General features: G+C 39.0%; 1 protein-coding gene across 1 annotated transcript in view; it reads left to right on the forward strand.

The window, feature by feature from the left end:
- The window catches only part of EIF4G3 (eukaryotic translation initiation factor 4 gamma 3), a 294,797-nt gene that overhangs the window by 85,875 nt on the left and 192,110 nt on the right, over positions 1-16,812 (forward strand). Inside the window, exon 2 of the mRNA XM_037032698.1 lies at positions 6,726-6,801. Within this exon, the coding sequence (XP_036888593.1) occupies positions 6,726-6,801 (76 nt within the window). The remainder of the gene's footprint in view (positions 1-6,725; positions 6,802-16,812) is intronic.

The following is a 16,812-nucleotide window of genomic DNA, read 5'->3' on the forward strand; positions in this document are numbered from 1 at the left end:
CTCTTATCTGTACTGGCTTTTTGGTTCTAGCACTCCTAGTGGGTGTGAAGTGATACTGCATTGTGGGTTTAATTTGTATTCCTTGGTACCTAATTATATTGAGTATCTTTTCAGGTGCTTTTTGGCCATTTGTATATTTTCTTTGGAGAAATGTCTACTCACATTTTTTGTTTATTTAAAAGGTAGGTTGTTTGTGGTTTTATTATTTAGTTGTAAAGGATTTTTGTATATTATGGATACAAGTCCCTCATCATACATAAGATTTGCAAATATTTTCTCTCCATCCTGTGGGTTGTCTTTTTATTTTCTTGATGGTGTCTTTTGGTGCACAAAAGGCTGTAATTTTGTTGAAGTGCAGTTTATTGTTTTTTGTTGTTACTCTTGCTTTTGGTGTCTTACCTAGCAGTCTATTGCCAGGTAGGCGGTTATGCAGATTTTTTCTGTATGTTTCTAAAAATTTATAGTTTTATCTTCTCAACTAGATCTTTGATACATTTGGAGTTAATTTTTATAGACATTTCTTAGGGGTCAGAACTAATATCAAAGGTAATATAGCTGTTTCCAAATCATCTATATTTTAAATAGTCTTGCTTTTGAAAAATGATGCATAGTATCTTTGTCAGATAGGGTATAGTTTTGAAATTTTGCCCTTATGCTATACAATTTATTTTCCTTATTCATTATCAAAAACGGTGTAGCAAGGAGGAGAAAGTGGAAAAGGTGTATGTTGACTGACATTACCGTGTTGTTCTAAAGCTTAGATAAGATGTAATGCAGAGCCCTGGCTGGTGTAGCTCAGTGGATTGAGCACGGGCCTGCGAACCACACGATCGCGGTTCGATTCCCAGTCAGGGCACATGCCTGGGTTGCAGGCCAGTTCCCAGCAGGAGACACATAAGAGGCAACCATACATTGATATTTCTCTCCTTCTCTCCTTCCCTTCCTCTCTAAATATAAATAAATATTTAAAAAAATAAAGTAATCAAATTCACAGAAACAGACAGTAAAAAAAAAAGATGTAATGCAGAAAAAGATCTTTTGTATTCACTTGTCATCTCCTGAGGTCGGTTAACTGTGTCTTCTCTAAAACATTATTTGTGCAGTGGGTTTGTGCTTTCACTTTTCCTTTTAGTGAGGCAGTGATAACTTGAGGCTGTCACTTTAAGAATATTGCTTATGCTGAGCATTGGGATAGTAGCATTTGAAGTGGAGTAGGGCAAAGTTCAAGAACATTCAGCTGGGGTTCGTAAATGGACCTTTAGTGTTTCAGCAGACTGCAGGAAGATTTGACATTCACTACTTGTTTTCTAATTTGTCAGAGTCTACCTTTTGAGGAGATACTGACTAGTCAAATCCAAGTTCAGTTATGATTCCGTTGATCCAGAGCTTTCCTGAGGAGAGATCATCATTCATGAAATTTCAGTAAACATCTGTGCTTAAAAGAATTATAGGTCCCCACTTTCCTTCATGGTATAAATAGGAAACATCATTATGTAATCTCTTCATATCCTATCCTGGCTTTTTCTGATGAAATTTGGTCACTGAAATTTTTTTATTTGCCAAATTGATACTTAATGTGGTGAGTATATAGTGAGTACTTCAATAATCAGTTTAGAGCCCTGACTGGTGTAGCTTGGTTGGACGTTGTTCCACAGAGGTAAAGGCTGCTTGGTTCAGTTCCTGGTCAGGGCACGTGCCTGGGTTGTGGGTTTGTCCTGGTTGGGGTGGGGCACATGTGAGAGACAACCAGCTGATGTTTCTCTCCCTCTTTTTCTCCCTCCCTTCCCTTCTCTCTAAAAATAACTAAAAAATTTAAAAACATAATCATTTTAGAGTCTATCACACTTTAATTCTCTTTGACCTTCAAATTTTTTAAGAGATCTTTGCAATTTCATTTTTTAAAAAGATTTTATTTATTTTTAGAGAGAGGGGAAGGGAGGGAGGGAGGGAGAAAGAGAGAGAGAAACATCAGTGTGTGGTTGTCTCTCACACACCCCCCTACTGGGGACCTGGTCCACAACCCAGGCATGTGTTCTGACTGGGAATTGAACCAGTGACCCTTTGGTACTCAGGCCAGCACTCAATCATACCAGCCAGGGCTGACCTTCAAATTATATTTGATTTTGAAATTTCTTAATGTTTTATTAGAAAAAGAATGTGTAGAATTACATCATCTAATCTTGCTAATGGTTTCGCTTATTTTTCCTGATGATATACATCAGCAATTTGAACTATAAAAGTGTCAAGTGGGTCTGCTACTGTATTTCAGTCAGGAGATTTAAAAAATAAAAATGTGTTCTGGAGTATTGCACATTCATATTACACTGCTGATTGAATTAGAATTTTAAGTGGTGCTATGAGAAACTATTTGCATGTTTCTCTGAGCTCAAAGGGAAATAAGCATCCAATCATATTTTGCTGGAGATACAGAGCTTGGTGAGAGCTGATAATAAGCTTAATGGTTGGCAGAATTGGGAGGAAGTATACTGTAGTGTTAAGAGCTTTATATGCATGTCATTTCTTTGAATTTACTTGTTTTTGGAGAAAATGCCTAGCAGCACCTAGCTCAAACTCATTTATCTGGCCTTTTTTTTTTTTTTTAGTGGAAAGGGTGATAAACAGCTTAGTTGCAAATTACTAAAATAATGTTATTTTAAAATCGATATATAATTTACATACCATATAATTTACAGTATTCAGTCATACAATTCAGTGGTTTTTAGCATATTTATGAGATGTGCAACCATAACCACTAAGAATTAAGAGAAAATTGCTCTGTAAAATGAGCTCCTTTGGTTTCTTGCATTACTTGCTCTATCTGTAAAAGTGAGTATTCCATTTGCCACTGGGCAAAAGACTCAACTTGGGCCAAGGGTTTGGGAAGTTGTCGTTTTGGAGTGATACTGCAGGGATCTTTTATGGGGTGAAATGCTAATTTAGTTCTGGCCTGTAGGTAGAGGCAGCCATATTTTGACCGGGCTGTGATAATTATTTTTTCCCATGTGGTATAAGTATTCTTCCCTTGGACTCATTGATGTAGTAGGGAGAGCGGTGGTCTTTAAAATACAGGAACTGGCCTGGCTACTTTGCCTTGTTACCTTGGGTTCATTACTTGATCTCGCTAAGCCTCAGTTTACCAGAGTACCAGAATACGGTGTGGCGAAGACAGCCTGATTGGTTATGCAGGTAGCACGCTTTGGGTTCTTATCTTCCAACTTCTAGTTTTACTTTTCTTTTTATAGGACGGTGTTTTTATTTTAAAATACTCATTTTTTATCTAGATGTTCTTTTACGAAACACTTCATTTATCAATCCTCACAATATTCTGTTGGTAGTTTTCAGAGTGAAATAAATGAAATAAAAATTCTGTATCTCTGTAAGGGGACAGTCACCTACAAAGGAGTTCCCATCAGACTGTCAGCTGATTTCTCAAAAGAGACCTTACAGGCAAGAAGGGACTGGAAAGGAGTATTCCAAGTCATGAAATCCAAAGACCTACAACCAAGATTGCTCTATCCAGCAAAGCTTCCATTTAGAATGGAAGGGCAGATAAAGTGCTTCTCAGATAAGGTCAAGTTCAAGGAGTTCATCATCACCAAGCCCTTACTATATGAAATGTTAAAGGGACTTATCTAAGAAAAAGAAGATAAAAATACGAACAGTGAAAGGACAGCAAACTCAGTTATTAACAACCACACCTAAAACAAAAGCAAACCAAGAGGACAGCTAGATCAGGAGCGGAACCATAGAAATGAAGATCACATGGTGGAGGGTTAGCAACAGGGGAGTGGGAGGAGGAGAAGGGGGGAGAAGGTACAGAAAATAAGTAGCATAGATGGTAGGTAGAAAATAGACAGGGGGGAGGGCAGGAATAGTGGGGGAAATATAGAATCTAAAGAACTTGAGACACGTGGACATAAACTAAAGGGGGGGTGGTGGGGGAGGGTGTGTGCAGGGTGGAGGGGAATGAAGGGGGGAAATGGGACAACTGTAGTGGGATAATCAATAAAATATATTTTTAAAAATTCTGTATCTCTGGACAGAGATAAAGAATGTTTGTCAACTGGAATGTTAGACAAATATATGATTGTCTTTTTACAAATCTTGTAGTTCTAGTAATATTGTTTGCCAGTGAAGTAACTAATAGAAGCCTGGAGCCTAACCTACCCTAAGTGGTGTGGCTCAGTACTGTGGGGCATAGTACTAATAACTACTATGAGAACTTATTTTCACATAGTGAGAATTTTAGCCTTAGCTAGAAAAAGCAGTAGCAATTGGTTTTGCAGGAGAAAGAATGGTCTCGTTTTTTCCACTATTCACGTGACCACAATGCAGAACTATAATTCAAAAAAAGTTTTGGTTTAGCCAGGGCTAATTTTATTTCGTAAAGAATTGATAAGCTAATATGCAGGACTTTTGTCCTGAAACTTGTTAGCCTTATGTCTATATATTGCAAATAATATATATATATATATATATATATATATATATATATATATATATATAGTTTGGATGAAGCATTTTTTTAAGTTTTTTTTAAAGATTTTATTTATTTATTTTTATAGAGAGGGAGAGCAACCAGTGCATGGTTGCCTCTCGAGCACCCCCTGCGGGGTCCTGGCCCATAACCCAGGCAGGTGCCTTGATTGGGAATTGAACCAGTCACCGTTGGTTTGTAGGCCAGCCCTCAGTCCACTGAGCCACACCAGCCAGGATGGATAAAGCGTTTTTTAAGTGACATGTTTTAGCTTTATTTTTCAATGTGGTAATTTAAATCAGTTTTTCATGCATAGGGGATGATGGCAACACAGTGAACTATTGTTGTCTGAGGTGGCTAGTTTAAGGAACTGTCTAGAGACTGGTACAGTGTTACTAATTTCGAATGACTAAAGCATAGTGTGTGTTTGTGTGTGTGTTTTTCTCTCACCTCAGTAAACTGTTGCTACTTAGGAAGAATTTCACTTGTAATGATTCAGATTTCTGCAGCTTCTGGTCATTCATATAAAATTATTGTTTGCAACTGTCATTTTGTCTTTCAAACTTTATTGGATTAGAAAGGAACATAATGTGAGACGTATTAAATAATTGTTACAATGAAGGAAGGATTCTCATTTTGGGTTTACTACATTTATAGTCATTCTTTCAAAAATACATTGAGATTATGCAAGTAAGTTATGTTTATTATGGAAAAGACATGTAACACAGTTAGGTAAATCCTCCCATTTGGAGAGAATTGCCATTAATCTTTTGGTGCTGGTCTTTTGGTTGTCATTCTTGGGCGATATGTTGTGAGTTACAACTCTTACCTTACCTGAAAGAAGAACTTATTACATCTTTCCATTTTTGAAGCTGGGTAAAATGATAGTCTTTTGTCTTTTAACAGAATGTCTTGACAACGTGCTGAAACATTTTAAACTAAGTTATGCTGGAGAGTGTCTTTTTAAAAAAATTTATTAAATTGATGTTCAAGTACAGTTTTCTGTCTTTTATTCTCATCCCAGCCCCCCCCGCCCCCCCAGTGCTCCCCACCTCCCTCCCATTTCCACCCCTGTTAGTTGTTGTCCATATGTCCTTTATACTAGTTCCTGTGAATCCTTCCCCTTTTCCCCTGAAATTCCCTCCCCTCTGGTCCCTGTCTGCCTGTTCTCTATTTCAGTGTCTTTGGTTATATTTCGCTTGTTTGTTTTGTTGTTTAGGTTCCTGTTAAAGGTGAGATCAAATGGTATTTGTCTTTCACCGCCTGGCTTATTTCACTCAGTGTAATGCTTTCCAGTTCCATCCATGATGTTGCAAAGGGTAGGAGCTCCTTCTTTCTTTCTGCTGCATAGAATTTCATTGTGTATATGTACCATAGTTTTTGGATGCATTCATTTACTGATGGGCACCTAGGTTGCTTCCAACTCTTGGCTGTTGTAAATTGTGCTGCTATAAACATTGGGGTGCATAAGTCTATATCCAGAAATCAAAGGCATTTTTGTATACCAACAATAGAGAGTGTCTTTTTAAAAATGGGGAGTTGGTGGGTGGATGTGAGGTAAGATAGCATCTAAGATAGAAAAACACGGAAGGAGTTGTACTCTTTATTCTTTTGTAGTTGGCAAAAGAGACTGGGCCTGTGTCGGCAATTCCAGGTTGATGAACTAGTCTTAATCTTTGTGAATATCCTGCTTGTATTTCCTTAGTCTTTTTTCTTTATAAAGTGAGGTGGTAGATTTTCATCATAGGCTTAAAAGTTTGGAGGTTTGTTGTGCAATTTTATTTGTTTGGTGTTTCTATTTTTTTTAAAAAAGATTTTATTTATTTATTTTTAGACAGAGGGGAAGGGAGGGAGAAAGGAGGGAGAGAAACATCAATGTGTGGTTGCCTCTCATGCGTCCCCGCATCAGGGACCTGGCCTGCAACCCAGGCCTGTGCCCTGACTGGAATCGAACTGGTGACCCTTTGCTTCTCAGGCCTGCACTCAGTCCACCGAGCCTCTCCAGCCAGGGCTGGAGTTTCTATGGAAATGTTTATTGTGGGACTCACTTTTGGAGAGATTGATATAATCACATTAGGAAATTTTAAATACTTTGTTTTTTCTAGTTCCTGTGGAGAATTAAGTGTATAACCCCCACTAATTGGGTACCTAACCTTGGGTCACTGACAGAATTTGGTGGTGGCCATTTTCTCTTACTGCTAAAACAGTCCATTTTTTGAGCTGCCTTATCCTTAACCCGCTCTTCTAGAATTCCTAGAGGACCCGTGCAGCAGCCTCTCGAGGATCGAATCTTCACTCCGACTGTCTCGGCGGTGTACAGCACGGTGAGTAACTCAGGGTCAAACTGTATCTTTTCCCACGTGAGCCTTTGACACTACAAGCCATGTTTGATAGGCATGGGATCTATATTTTTGGTCAAAAGTTCAATAAAATTTCGAATAGAATTAGATGTATATAGTATAATAAGGTGACTAGGCATTTTCCCCATCATGTTAATTCAGGAAGTATGATGAAACCAACGTGTTAAGATAGATTGACTCATATACTTGTCTTTTTTTCCTTTCATAAATAATTGCCTTTGGCCATGTATTATGAGTTTAATTTTTCTTTTTGAATATCTTCTCTAAAAGTTTAATTAAAAATTTTTTTATTTTACTTTTTCTCCAATTACATGTAAAAATGTAGAGAGTTTCAAAAACATTGGTTTAATGGAAGGAGATTTAATTTTTTATGTGAAATGATTGATTCAGATTCATAAATGAAGGGATTTAAAAGTTAGAGAATGAAGGTACTAAATTAGAAGCAGATATCAGGTGTCTTAGGATGATCCTGAGAGAATTTGGGGAGAATTGGGGCCAGACATATCTTTTTAATATTTTAGTTCATCATACTGTTTATCCCTAGGAATGAATATGACAGGGTGCTTTATAGAAACTCATAGTGTATGAGGGAGACAAGTAAATAAATCATTGTAATCTAAGGTTATATGTAAAGCAATGATTCTTATTCTTTTGAGTTACAGATTATTCATAGAATTTGAATTCTATATGTTTCTCCTTAAAAAACAACATATAGCATATGTATAGCATATAGCAATGTTTCTCCTTAAAAAAGAGCATATACCCAGTGTTTACATGTAATTTCAGAATTTCACGGATGTCCATCAGGCTATTTATAGCCCCAGGTTAAGAACCTTTGATGAGAGACCTGAACAAGCTATTATACGGTAAAGGAAGAAGTGGCTTTGTTGTGGAAGTGACACTAAGCTGGAAGGTATAGAGCGCCAGGCAAAGAAGGGAGGGAAAGGCCTACCAGGAAGTGAAGGGTCAGAACCGCGGTTAATCCAATGGCCAGTGTAGCCTGTGTTTTGGGTTTTGTAGCAGAAGTAGAGATGAAATAGGTGGCTTTTCATGATTTTAACATTGTCCTAAAGAGTTAGAACTTTATCATGCAGTCAGTGAGTAAGATGATTATTTTTTCTGGTTTCCACAAAACAAGTCTCAGTTACAGCTGTTGTAGATCAATTAAACACCTATTAATAACTTTTTGATCCTACTTGAACTCTCAAAGTCGACGCAGTTTGGATAATGCATTATCTAGTTACACTGGTAACTGGAAGCCTTCAGTTTATGTTGAAAAAAAATAACCTGTAATTCTTTTATGGCACAAACTTTTTCTGGGCCAGAGTTTGCTTTGGTTTTAGTATTTTCTCTTAAGTACTGAGGTTTTTTTTTGACCAGGCTTAACTCTTAAAGTATAACTTTTTCTAATTATAAAAGTATACTTTCACCATTGAATTATTTTAAAATTAAGATAGGTTTAAAAAAAGAAACAGAAAATTTCTAGTAATCTTTGATTTTTAGAGGCCGCTACTATACCCATTTTTTGGTATAGTTTTATTTATCATTTTTTTATTATTTTGATTTAATCTTTATTGTATTTTTTCCATTACTATTCAGTCCCCTTACACCCCCACTCCCCAGCAGTCACCACACTGTTGTCCACGTCCATGAGTCCTTCTCCTTTTTGCTCAGTCCCTCCACCTCCTAACCTCCACCCACTCAGCTGTCTTCGGGCTCTCTATGAGTCTGTTTCTATTTTGCTTGATCAAATTTGACTTTTACTATTTAAACTTACTACCATATATATAGTCTTCAGTCAGTTAAAAAAGTGGTGTGTCAGTTATGTACAGTGCCTATCCTAGAGAGACAAGGGATATTAGGCAATAAAAAGTTACCTTGAAGTTTGATTGTCTGTACTTTTTGATCAGTCATTTCCATTCATAGTGATTTAGGCCTGTGCTGCACCTTTATAGTGTTGTACTCGTTAACTGAATGCAAGAGTGGCTGACCAGGTTTGTTGACATTCTTAGTTTACTCTTTTGTCAGCCCCAAGATTATATATTGATCATTATTTCTCTGGTGTCTAGATTCATTAGTATCATATCTGTGTCATAATATAAAGGCTAACCCTCAATTCACCTCCTCCTGGCTCACCATATGGTACCCATGTGTTACTTTCAGTTGGTTAAATTCTTTGTAAGGCAAAAATACTCCTGGCTAGTCATAAAAAGTTACACAGTCAAGATTTTACTTTCTTATGTCTGATGTGCAGGTTTTATGCCCTTACACCAGCCATTTAGTGAGTATCTCTGCTGATGATCAAATATCTTAAGAAAGGCTCACCTTTTATAATGGCTTCATATTATATGGGTTTTTTTTTTACTTATTTGTTTATTTATTTTAGTCTGGTTTATGTAATTTTTTCCTTGAATCATTTATCAGGGATGAGCAGGATACTTTTGTCATTATTTCTTTTTTTTAAAAGATTTTACTTATTTATCTTTGGAGGGGAAGGGAAAGAGAAAGGGAGAGAAATATCAGTGTATGGTTGCCTCTCACATGTGCCCCCTGCTGGGAACTGGCCTGCAACCCAGGCATGTGCCCTGACTGGGAATCAAACCATGATCTTTTGGTTTGCAGGCCTGCACTCAATCCACTGAGCTATACCAGCCCGGGCTTTTGTCATTTTTTCTTATTAACCATAACTGCATTAGAGTGGTTGATCATATGAACAAAAAATGAATACAGCCAATAATTTATTTGTTTAGTAAAATCCTCACCCAAGAATATGTTTATTGATCTGAGAGAGAGAGGAAGGAAGAAGAGGGGGAAGAGAGAGAAAAAGAGACATTGATGTGAGAAATATTGATTGGTTGCCTTCTGTATGCGCCTCAGCTGGGGATTAAAGCTGCAACCTCGGTATGTGCCCTGACCAGGGATCGAACCTGCAACCTTTTGGTGTACAGGTCTATGCTACAGCCAACTGAGCCACCTGTCCAGGGCCAGCCAATATTTTTTAAACTTGTAAGGGCAGTACACATATATTATCAATATATGTAGAGGAAATGGCAAAACTAAAGAGGCATGATGTATATTTTGACATATATTTAGAGAAACTAGATTTTATGACTGTTAAGCCAGTATTTTTAATGTAATTTCTGAGACATTAGGATGTCTTTTATTTCTTTTTCTTGCCTAGTTGCTCTGGCTGTAATTTTCACTGCTATGTTGAATGGAACTGGCCATACAGGCATCCTTGCCTTGTTCCTGATCTGAGAGAAAAGAAAAGCTTTCAGTCTTTCACCATTGAGTATTGTGTTCTCTGTGGGTTTTTCATGGATGGCTTTTATTATGTTGTTGTTTCCTTCTGTTCCTAGTTTTTTGAGTGGGTTTTATTTTTCACAGGAGAATGTAAACGTTTGTCAGATGGTTTTTCTACATTGCTTGAAATGATCATGTTGGTTTTTCCCTTCATTTTATTGTTGTGATGTATTACATTGATCAGTTTCAAAATATTGAATTACCTTTGCATTTCAGGAATAAATCCCAAATAGTGTGTAATTCTTTAAACATGCTGCTGAGTTCTGTTTGTTAGTATTTAAGGGTTTTTGCATCATTGTTCATAGGAGGTATTGGTCTGTAATTGCCTTACAGAGTCTTATCTGACCTTGGCATTAGGATAAATTGGGCCTCACAGAATGACTTAGGAAGGGTTGCCTCTTCAGTTTTTTGGAAAAGTTTGAGAAGGGTTGTTATTAATTATTGTTTTAATTGTACTTTATTTATTCTTTTTAAAGATTTTATATATTTACCTCTTAGAGAGAGGGGAAGGGAGGGAGAAAAAGGGAGGAGGGATAGATGAGTATAAGAGAGACAAATCAATTGACTGTCTTTCCCACACCGCACGTGGGGAACCTGGCCTGTCACCAAGGCATGTGCCTTCACTGGGAATTGAACATGCGACCCTTTGGTTTGCAGGCCAGCACTCAGTCCACTGAGCTACACCAGCCAGAGCTAATTGTACTGTATTGATGACGTTATTACAGTCCTCCCAGTTTGTCCCCCTTCATCGCCCTCCACTCAGCACCCTGCAGTACCTCTGGCACCCCCCACCATAGTTCATGTCCATGGGTCATGCATATGGCCGCTCCATGTCCTACACTGACTTTACATCCCCGTGGCTATTCTGTAACTACCTATTCGTTCTTCTTAGTCCCCTCACCTCCTCACCCATCCCCCACAGCCCCCTCCCGTCTGGCAGCCATCCGCACACTTTCTGTACACGTGATTCTGTCTCTATTCTTCTTGTTTGCTTAGTTGTTTTAGATTCAGTTGTTGATAGGTATGTATTTATTACCATTTTATTGTTCATAGTTTCGATCTTTTTTTTTTAATAAGTTGCTTTAACATTTCATATGATAGTGGTTTGGTGATGAACTTCTTTAGTTTTTTTTTCTTGTCTGAGAAGCTCTTTATCTGCCCTTTGATTCTAAATGATTGCTTTGCTGGGTAGAGCAATCTTGGCTATAGGTCCTTGCTTTTCATGAGTTTGACTATTTCTTGCCAATCCCTGCTGGCCTGCAAAGTTTCTTTTCAGAAATCAGCTGACAATTTTATGGGAAGTCCCCTGTTGGTGTCTAACTTCTTTTCTCTTGCTGCTTTGAAGATTCTCTCTTTATTTTCTTTATCTTTAACCTTTGGCATTTTCATTACGATGTGCCTTGGAGGGGTCTCTTTGCTCCATCTTGTTTGGGACTCTCTGTGCTTCCTGCGCTTACTGTCTATTTCCTTCACCAAATTAGGGAATTTTTGTTTGATTATTTTTTCAAACAGGTTTCCAATTTCCTGCTCTTTCTTTTCTCCTTCTGGCACCCCTATGATATGAATGTTGGACTGTGTGAATTTGTCCAAAAGGCTGTTACATTATCCTTATTTGTTTTTTCTTTTTTGGATTCTTCTTTCTTCTTGTTGGTCTGATGGGTTGTTTTTTTCTTCTTTATGTTCCAAATCATTGACTGATTCTTGGCTTCATCCACTTTACTGTTGTTTCCCTGTAAATTGTTCTTTATTTCAATTAGTATATCCTTTGTTTTTAACTGGGTATTTTTTATGCTGTAGAGGTCCTCACTAAGTTCCTTGAGCATCCTAATAACCAGTGTTTTGAACTCTGCATCTGATAGATTGCTTATCTCCATTTTATTTATCTCTTTTTCTGGAGATTTGTTTTGTTGTTTCATTTGGGCCATGTTTCTTTGTCTCCTCATTTTGGCAGCCTCCCTGTGTTTGTGTCTATGTATTAGGTAGAGCTGCTATGACTCCCTGTCTTGGTAGTGTGACCCAATGTAGTAGATGTCCTGTTGGGTCCAGTGGCACAGCCTCTCCTATCAACCAAACTGGGTGCTCGAGTGCACCCTTCATGTGGGCTAGTACATCGTCCTCTTGTAGTTGAGCCTTGGTTGCTATTGGCAGGTCCGTGGGAGGCATTTACCCAGGCCAGTCAGCTGCAAGGACTGGCTGTGGCCACTTATCACCAGCCTCTACTGTCCATGGAGAATCAGTTGTGCAGGGGCAGGATGGTGGTGCTGCGGCATGGTCTGTAGCTGTCCACTGGGTGCACAGGCCCTGGGGTTTCACAGGTGATACAGGCCAAGGTCAGTTCCCACCTGTGTTCTGCCAGGGGCCACCCTATTTCAGGTATAAAGCAATCTGAGATGTCTGCTACTTGTGCTGGGCTTGGAGATTCCCAGGCAAAGCCACACTGTGAATCTAGGCTGGCTGCTGCTAGTGCTGGGCCTGGGACCCCTGAAGAAGGGGCTAGGGCCTCCCTGAGGCTGACTGCTGCTTGTTTCAGTGGATTTAGGAAGTTGTGAAGCATGAGCCAAGAGTAGCCATTCATATGGGAAAGCCACAAAGTTTGGGTAGGCCTGTAATTTGGGTGGGACAGAATCCCGGGGATCTCCAGTGTGGGGCAGACAGTGTTAGCCAGGTTAATGGAGTCTCAGATAGGGTACTGGCCTGCCAGCTCTGTGGCTGTGTTCCGGGGGTGGGTTCACAAAAGAGACAGTGGCTTATGCCCTGCCTCTCTATCTGGGAGAAAGCTGTATCTCAGCTCTCGCCTTGATACTAGACACTTCAGTTCCTCCCTGTTTGCCCTGATGCCTTGCCTTTCAAGCTGCTACCCTGGTGCTGGAGCTCAGAGAGAGTGAGTCTGAGTTAGTCTCTGTGTGGCTTCTGTAAGAGGAACTGCTTGGGTCTCCACAACTTTTCCCCACCAACTCAATTCCCAGTGGTTTTTGTAGCCAGAAGTTATGGAGAACTATCTTCTTGGCGCTGGAACCTTGGGCCCCTGGGGGGCCTGGTGCGGGGCTGGGACTCCTCACTCTTGTGATATCCCTTCCGAATTTTTATCCACCACATGTGCATGTGAGACCAGCTTGTTTCATGTCTCTGTCCCTCCTACCAGTCTGGATGTGTGAGGTTTCTTTAATTCCGTAGTTGTTGAACTTCCATTCAACTTGATTTCTGATCGTTCTAAGTGGTGGTTCTATATTTTAGTTGTGATTTTGATGTGGTTGTGTGAGGAGGTGATCCATGTTTCCTTCGGCCTCTAGCTTGACAGAAAGTCTGGCATTAGTTATTTTTTACATGTTTGGTAAAATTCACCAGTTAAACCATCAAGTTAGGAGATTTGTTGTTGTTGGGAGATGTTTGATTAGTGATTCAACCTCCTTACTGGTTACAGATCTTCGGATTTTCTATTCCTTATTTAGTCTTGGTAAATTTTGTGTGTCTAGGAATATGTTCATTTTATCCATATTGTACGATTTGTTGGTGTTTAGATAATTTCTGAATTTTGGACACTGATAGAATGTTCAAATCAGAATTCTCCAATCATTTGGAACCATCTAGCTCAGTGGTTCTCAGCTGGAAATGATTGTGCCCCACGCCTCCCCTCCCCACCCCTGGGAGACGTTTGGCAACATCTGGAGACGTCTTTGGCTGTCACAACTCGGAGTGGGAGGGAAAGATGCTCGTGGCATTCAGTGACCAAGAGGCCAGGGTTGCAGCCAAGTATTCTAAAGTGCAGCGGACAGCCTCGCAGACAAAGAATGATCCTTTCCACAGTGTCCATACTGCCACTATGGAGAAACTCGGACTTGATTTTTCCTTAAATGTTAGACAAAATTATTAATTTAATTTAAAATTGTTTACATTCCTTTATCTAGCCAATATTTGTAGAATATCTACTATGTACTTTTAAGGTTCTGAAAGAGAAACATTGATATGAAAATAAAAAATAATGGTAGTAAGTGCTTTGAAGGATATAAATTGGATAACAGAAAAATTCTTATTAGATATGTGAAAAGCCTGAGAGCATGGCCTTTTAGATGGTATCTGAGCTATGAAGAGGATTTAGCCCTTTGTAGGTGTGGAGGAAGCACACAAACCTTCCAAACAGAAGCAGCACAGGCTCCAAGGCTTTGAGGTGGGGGGACCCCTGGTCAGAATGGGAACACAGTGCCCTGGAGACAGCATAAGAAGGGAGGCATGGAACTAGCACTGTCTGGTGACACTTGCCTGCTGAGCAGGGAAGAAGCCATTGAAGGATTTGAAGTATAGGCATGACTTGATAAGATTTAAATGATAAAAATGCTCTGATATTTATTCTATTAGTGACTGAGTTGGGATTTACAGTTTACATGGGTGACAGAATGTATAGTGGTTACGGGCAGCTAAGCCCCTCTAGAATCAAACTAAAGGGGTTCGTTATAGCAGCTGTGTGTGTCGTTGAGGAAGTTCCTTAACTTTGTATGTGTTTGCTTCCTCAGTAATAAAATGGAGATCATTATATTCCTCTCCAAAGGTCATTATGAAAGTTGAATGAGCAAATCCATTTAAACTGATAAGACCCAGTATGTAATCATCATTCAGTTATTCGGACCAACTACATGAAGAAACTACTAACTATTATTTGTTTGAAACAAAACCTGACCAAGCTTAATGTGGTGTTAGATAAAATGCTTCTGCTTTTCATTTTAATAATGTGGCTTTAAAAATTTTTGTTTTTATTGTAAATGTTTATCACACAAGGTACTTTTTTTGAATGTCTAATTTTATTAAAATAAGTTAGCTTTTTCCTTTAATAAAGTAATAAAGGTACATCACAGAAAACTAAGAAAGTTGGGGGGTAAAAGACATAAGGATCATTGCTCAAGTGCTCAATACTCAGGGTTTTTGTGTATTTCCTTTCTTTAGTCAGCCATTGCCATATTGTTACACACATTGCTTTATTTTTAATAAATCCATATAAATTATTTGGTCAAAATGATGTAATTTTAACAGTGTTACCCAGGCATTATTGTAATTATAGGTTATTGTCACCTTAGTTTTATAAATTATTTCCCTCTTTTTTTTCCCATGAGAAAGTAGCATTTGGGAAATAGACCAAGCGCTTCGGAATGCCATGTTTTATAGACGGTTCTGGTGGGCAGTTACTCTCCTGCCTCCTTAGTACCAGGACTTTATTGGATTGGGTGTGTGAGTGTGTTTCCTACATTAGGCCAGTCATTTATTTTGACTACTAAATCAAACGAAAGTGAATTATCAACTATTTATATCTCTAATGAATTTCATTAACTAGTACTGAAAACAAATCATTGTACTAAGAACCTTCTATTATGTGCAAAATATAATATGGGGTGGTAGTGATTGCCAAGGAATGACTCTCAAAATGAAATAGAGTAAAATTAATTTATTAGACAAATGATAAATAACAACTAATTTTAAAGTTCTTTGGAAATTTTTTAAATATATTTTATTGATTATGCTGTTACAGTTGTCCTACTTTTTCCTCCCCTTTATTCCCCTTCACCCTCCACTTTAGTTCATGTCTAGAGAAATCAGCTGCTAGTCTTATGGGAACTCCTTTGTAGGTAACTGTCTTTTTTTCTTAAGATTCTTTCCATGTCTTTAATCCTGAGTAAATAATTATGATGTGCCTTGGTGTGTACTTCCTTGAGTCCAACTTCTTTGGGACCCTCTGACCTTCCTGGAAGTCTGTTTCCTTTGCCAGATTGAGGAAGTTCTCCTTCATTATTTTTTCAACTACGGTTTCAATTTCTTGCTCTTCTTCTCCTTCTGGCATCCGTATGATTCGGATATTGGAATGTTTAAAATTGTCCCAGAGGTTCCTGAGCTTCTCCTCATTTTTTTGAATTCTTACTCCTTCATTCTGTTCTGGTTGAATGTTTATTTCTTCCTTCTGGTCCAGACTGTTGATTTGAGCCCCGGTTTCCTTCCCTTCACTGTTGGTTCCCTATACATTTTCCTTTATTTCACTTTGCATAGCCTTCACCTTTTCCTCTATTTTGTGACCATACTCAACCATTTCTTTGAGCATCCTAATTGCCAGTGTTTTGAATGCTGCATCTGATATGTTTGCTATTTCTTAATTACTTAGGTGTTTTTTTTCTGGAGCTTTGATCTGTTCTTTCTTTTAGTCCACATTATTTTGTCTCAGCGCATCTGTTAGTAGTAAGGGATGGAGCTCTAGGTATGCACCAGGGTGGGGCAACCCATGTGGCTCTGTTGTGGTGCTGTATGTGAGGGAGGGGTCTGAGAGGAAACAGTGCCACTTGCTCAGCTCTCTGCTGTGCCCACAAGGAAGTCGGGCCCTCCTGGTGCTGATTCCCAGGTGGGTGGGTTTGTATACATTCTAGCACCCTGTGGGTCTCTCCAGCGAACTCCTGTGAGGCTGGGAGTTTCTTCTGTCACCTCAGCCCCCATAGGTGTTTGTAGTCAGAGGTTTGAGGCTTTGTTTCCCCATGCTGTCTTGCTCCCCAGTCATTCCTTCTGGTTTATCTGCACTGGAATGTGGGACTGCCCACTCCCTCCGCCAGCTGTCACCGCCTCAACCCCCCCCCCCCCCCCCGCCCCGCCCCGCCATCCTCCAGCTGTAGCCTTGCCACGAGTCTTCCCTGCCCAGCTGCCCAT

Source organism: Sturnira hondurensis, unplaced genomic scaffold (assembly GCF_014824575.4).
Source record: "Sturnira hondurensis isolate 20B ecotype Veracruz unplaced genomic scaffold, ASM1482457v3 Scaffold0021555, whole genome shotgun sequence".
Lineage (NCBI taxonomy): Eukaryota > Metazoa > Chordata > Mammalia > Chiroptera > Phyllostomidae > Sturnira > Sturnira hondurensis.